Source organism: Nannochloropsis gaditana (genome assembly GCF_000240725.1).
Source record: "Nannochloropsis gaditana CCMP526 unplaced genomic scaffold scaffold885, whole genome shotgun sequence".
Lineage (NCBI taxonomy): Eukaryota > Eustigmatophyceae > Eustigmatales > Monodopsidaceae > Microchloropsis > Microchloropsis gaditana.
In genome coordinates this window covers 498-5,472 of record NW_005803068.1, presented here as the reverse complement: position 1 = coordinate 5,472, position 4,975 = coordinate 498, and the positions used below count along the sequence as shown (strand labels likewise).

At 48.9% G+C, this 4,975-nt stretch overlaps 1 protein-coding gene across 1 annotated transcript; it reads right to left on the bottom strand.

Moving 5' to 3' along the window:
• Nucleotides 1–3,528: 3,528 nt before the first annotated feature.
• Nucleotides 3,529–4,204, bottom strand: NGA_0461600 (uncharacterized protein). The gene is made up of 2 exons (XM_005853450.1): nucleotides 4,119–4,204; nucleotides 3,529–4,010 (listed from the first exon to the last, which is right to left on the bottom strand). Exon 2 carries the CDS (start codon nucleotides 3,846–3,848, stop codon nucleotides 3,723–3,725), a length of 126 nt encoding a protein of 41 aa, XP_005853512.1. The 5' UTR covers nucleotides 3,849–4,010; nucleotides 4,119–4,204; the 3' UTR covers nucleotides 3,529–3,722.
• Nucleotides 4,205–4,975: the final 771 nt, after the last annotated feature.

The window sequence follows — 4,975 nt, the reverse complement described above, 5'->3', positions numbered from 1 at the left end:
TGCATTACAGCAGGCCAAGGGACATCTTTCATCGAAAATGGCTTTTTTTCGGCAGCTGAGCGGCCATTTCTTCTAGTCGGTCCCGGCAAGAAGACGTGACCATACTTCGCCACATCGCCAATTTAGATTGAATGGATCTGCCTAGTGTTTCAAATTCTGTATACAGCATAGCTAAGATGTTATACAGTAGCTCATTGCCCGCAATACCACACTCCAAACCAGGTCAAGAAATTACCTTCTCGGAAAAGACGCCGATGCCTACATCCTTAGCCGACGGTAGCCATCCATATGGCGGCAGCGGCGGCAGCCAAGCTGAATTGCGTGGCTTTGAGGCGCTTGTTGAGGCTGCCTGTAGGATCAACGCAGACAAGCCGTTCAAAACACGATTTTGCTCGTCGAAAATAGCATGTAACTCTTCCTTGTTGTCAAGTCAGCCCTCGGCCGGTGGCACCGTCGGGACGTCGCCCTCTTTGGCGTGGGTGCCGCAGGTATCTCCCGAGAACTACCGATCCACGACGAATCAAATGGACATGGCTAGCACCTGCAGAGATCAGGCCATACAATCCCCGTCTAGAGATACAGCAGTAGGAGTCTCATTTTTCTATTTTCCACACAATGGCACGACACACCACAAGATTGCCGTGCCTGTTGAGACACAACACCTTTTCTCTGGACACACCAAGAGATTCAGGCAGACAAACTCGATGGGAATGCATGGAGGTGAGGACGTTTCTTCACCGTCATTGCCTTCCTCTCCTCTGTCTGTGGTCACCGCAGCATTCCATGCCAATGCTTGCGGATCTATGCCGAGAGCGATTTGCTCTAACGCCTACGGGCCATGCTACGAGTCAGTCTCTTGCAGAGATGTTGGTCCTCTGAATGGACGACTTCCTTCTCACATGAAAGAGTATCATAGCACCATGATCATGCCTAGTAAGTTGGATCTTCTCCACACCACGCAATGCAGCGTGGTGCCGCGAGGGGCAACGTCACTATCAATGGCCTTGACAGGGGATCTTCCTGTCGGCAACCAAGTAGCAAGGCAGGGCGATGCAATGACTGATAGAAATAAGAAGGGGAAGAAAAAAAAGAAACTTACGAACAAAGATGATGACGGCTCAGGGCATACTGATACATCACGGAAGAGAAATCGGACCCCGAACGTCAACTATTCTGAGATGTCGCCTGCAGAGCAGCTCGCATTCCAAAGAAGCCGGGCACGGAGGTACGGCGCCTTGGCTCGCGAGCGGCAGTATGCGAAGGAGCAAAAGAAGCAGGAGGAGCTCGACAGACTGAAAGGATTGGAAATCTTGGTGGAGGCGGCACCAAATGCCATGCTGCTGCTATCCGATGATGCAAGAGGTTGTATCCTGTTTGCCAATAGGCAATGTAGGGCGATGTTGCAATTTATCACAACGGCAGCGGTTCCCAAGCCGTTGACTGGACGATGTCTGTGGGAGTGGTTGGACGTGCCGGACAGGAGTTTGTTCCATGCGGCGATTGTAAAGTGCGTTGTCTCTAGGGAAGTAATCCATACGGTGCGTTGCACGCTTCGGAGACCCTCTGCACTTATAGATATCCCCGTGTCAGGGCCATCGCAGCAGCAGCAGGAGGAGGAGGGAAAAAAGTCATTAAAGGTTGAGGTCAGAATGCGTGCATGCGCCGATGGCATCGTGACTTTGCTTTGGCCGCAAAATGACGAGAAGTAAGTTTACGTGCCGCGATAGCGACATCCAATTTAGCCATTTGGAGATACACATGAACATGGGATGACATACGATGTGACGTGTCTTGTTAAAGACGTTAGGGACAATAGCACGTACAGTATGAATGGATATCTTTGCAACCGATGATGAAGACGCGGAGGAAGGGCGTTGGAATTTTATGCCGGTAAAATAAGAGTTTTGTGTACATGGGTAGCTCAGAATAAAGATTGGCAAACGTGTGACGAGCTCAAGGGGGTAACTATTTGAAGCGTAGTAGGTAGAGTTGCTACTATATAGACTGTATTTGTAGATTAACACTGTGAAAGATAAAGCAACGTGCGACAAGCCATATCCAGAGATGTATTTTCGAACATACAAGTCCTAAAGCATCAGGGCAAGTGCGTTTATATGACCGAGAAATCGAAGTATACTTGTCTTCTGACTATTGAATTATTGTCATTACTAGAGCACAGGTACATGAAGCTTTCGCAACGTTTTCTTCTTTGAGACTAAACATATTCATCCCTAATTATGTACCAAATCCCCAAGCCTAATTTTCATCTGTATCCTGATTTCACTTCGTATACAAGATGCGTGATTCGAAATATTTTTAAAGATCCTATAATCTTCATTCTCTTTTGTATTCTAGCATCTTCGGCGAAGTTTTCTGTAACATTCTAGTGATGCTCTCTGCTATATATATTATATCTTTCGCCAAAGACGTATCTGTGTCATAGTTAGAAAGCATCTAGACTTACGCAATTCACGTCATAAACATTCATATTATACACATAATAGGTTACTTGCTCCTCATACCTTGCCTTCCACAATGTCGTAAATCAGTCGACGCGTCCCATGTCTCTCGCGAGCACTACATTCGAGTTGAAATTGCTCTGCGCGGCTGCCATGCTAAGTAAGAAGAGTCCAGTCCCTATTTTTAATCTAGAGTCTGGGATCGAAGCAGGCGAGTTCATGCGCTCTTTTTGCTGGATTAATCGAGATTGGACTCTCTGCGAAAGCATCGAGGGCGGCCAACAAGACATGGCCCAGCCTTGCTCTTGCTTTTGTTGTTGAAGTTGCCTCTGCAAGTTTGTTTGCTGGTAGCCTTCATTGATTCTTATACTCCGATGTCCAAATACCGGCAAGCTTCCCTTATGTACTCATTCGTGTCCGCATTATGTCGTTGCTTCCGCTCATCTCATGGCTTCAAATCACCCCTTGCCCGTGTACGTGTGGTCCCACTCCTACATATAACCCACTGCTCCATGCATGAAGTCGTATAAAAAGATCGATTTTTTGCTCTGACACACCTTTCTATCCTTCCTGCGAAACGGTGAAGAACTAATGAGTGGCATGACTGTCAAGACTTCACCTTCGAAGGAGATTTTCGAGCCATCTGCTGCGCGTGCACACACAGCAATGCTTTAAAAGTTTTGAAACGCATTGTCTGCTGTCATTTGGCTTGCGATGTCCTTCCAGAGAAGAGCGTGTATTGCTATTAAGATGATATTGAGAGCTCTGGTCCCAAAGGCTTCACCCAAAGGAATAGCTGAGAGTTCCAGATAAGTAACAGATAGAGAAATATTACAGCTGTCTTTTTGTGATAACAACATTTCATGGAGTCATCTTCCTAATCATTGTTATATTGCTGTTGGCAATATTTGGGCTCCTTCCGCCTCATTTCAGCAGTGCCTATCGAGAGAGTAAACTCGAGGTTTGACAGTGTCATGACTACGTATGGCGTACTGTGTTGGAAATATTGTTGCCGGAAGGTATTAGCAAGTAAACGTACAGCAGCTCTAACAAGGGCATTTCAAAAGCTTCACAGCTCATCTACCTTCACACTCCAAATCTACTTTCTCTACTTCTTTTTCAAGGAAGCGCCGAGGTGTGATGTGGGAATACTCATAGCATTTCCTCTCCTACGACTGAATAGACTCGCACCAGCCACTGCATCACTCTTCTCTTTACGTACAACACTCCTTCACTCACCCTCGCTTTCTATCCCTTCGTCCTCTACTTCGGCATCCATCCCTCTCCTTCGTCCCTTGACGCCATCCTGGCACCCTTTAAGGTAATCACGAGAGTCCTAAATAGCAGCACCTTCAAGCGCAATCCAAGCAATTGCGATTCATTTTTCATACATAAGCTTGCTACACGGCGTCTCCATTTGATGACTTTCCTAACTTTTGTCCTGGTCTGAGAGGCGGGCTAGAAAACCCATTGTCGTATCAAATACAAGAGTGGGAGGAAGGAAACGAAGAAGACCATGTCCACTATTTCTTGCACCACACCCACGGTGACCTAGGAAGGAAGAAAGGAAGAAACGAAACAGGGAGTGAGGGTGGTGCTCGATTGCGCAGGCCTAAATTCCTCCGTCCTCCCCTTCCCTCTCCCTCCCTCCGTTCCTACCTCCTTGCCGGTCAAACTACCCGGACCTTCCGCTCTCTTTTCCTTCCCGCCGTTTAAAGCCTCCTCCTCCTCCTCTCCCTCCTCCTCTATCTCTTCTTCCTCCCTCTCTCCCTTCGACTTTCTCCGCCGCTCTCCTCGCCCTCCGTTGTGCTTTTTCCCATTCCTCCCCCCCGACCCCAGCAGGCGGCGGCCGAGGTCCTGCTCTTTGACCAAGGTCAAGGACAGGAGCATCCAGAGGCCAAGTAGAAGTAGGGTGGCCAGCCAAGGATAGCCTGAGGAAGGGAGGGAAGGGGACGGGTGGGGGTGAAATGAGTCGAGGAAGAAGACTCGGGAGTGTCTCGGGGTCGTTGTCAGGGAAAAAGAGGAGGAGGCGCGGAGGCAGGAGGGAAAGAAGATTAATGGCGAGTGAAATGGAATGTAGGGAAGGAAAGAGGGAAGATAAGGAGTGTACCGATCTCAGGCGGCGGGGTTCTGATGAGGAAGGTGGAGGGCCAGAACTTTAGCCAAACCACCACCTCGAGCTGCATGACCGCCATCATGCACCAGACTGCAGGGAGGATGCGAAGAAGGGAGGAAAGGAGGAAGGGAAAGCAAGGGGGAAGGAAAAGCGCGATCACGGACTGTGGACTGATGGATCCCCTCCTCCCTCGTTCCCTTCCTTCTACCCTCCCTTCTCACCGTTTGGCCCCAATCTTGACTGATATGGATTTGAGATGAAATCGTAGTACTCGGCAGCTGCAGGGAAGGCAAGGAGGGCGACTGGGAGGGAGGGAGTGAAGGAGGGAGGGAAGGAGGGAGGGAAGGAGGGACCAGGTGATGTGGAGGAATGAGTCAGAACAGAGGAAGAGAGGGGATGT

Bases quoted from the DNA above. Each gene is read 5' to 3' on its own strand.
- NGA_0461600 (XM_005853450.1), bottom strand. From the start codon at position 3,848: ATGAAAAATGAATCGCAATTGCTTGGATTGCGCTTGAAGGTGCTGCTA.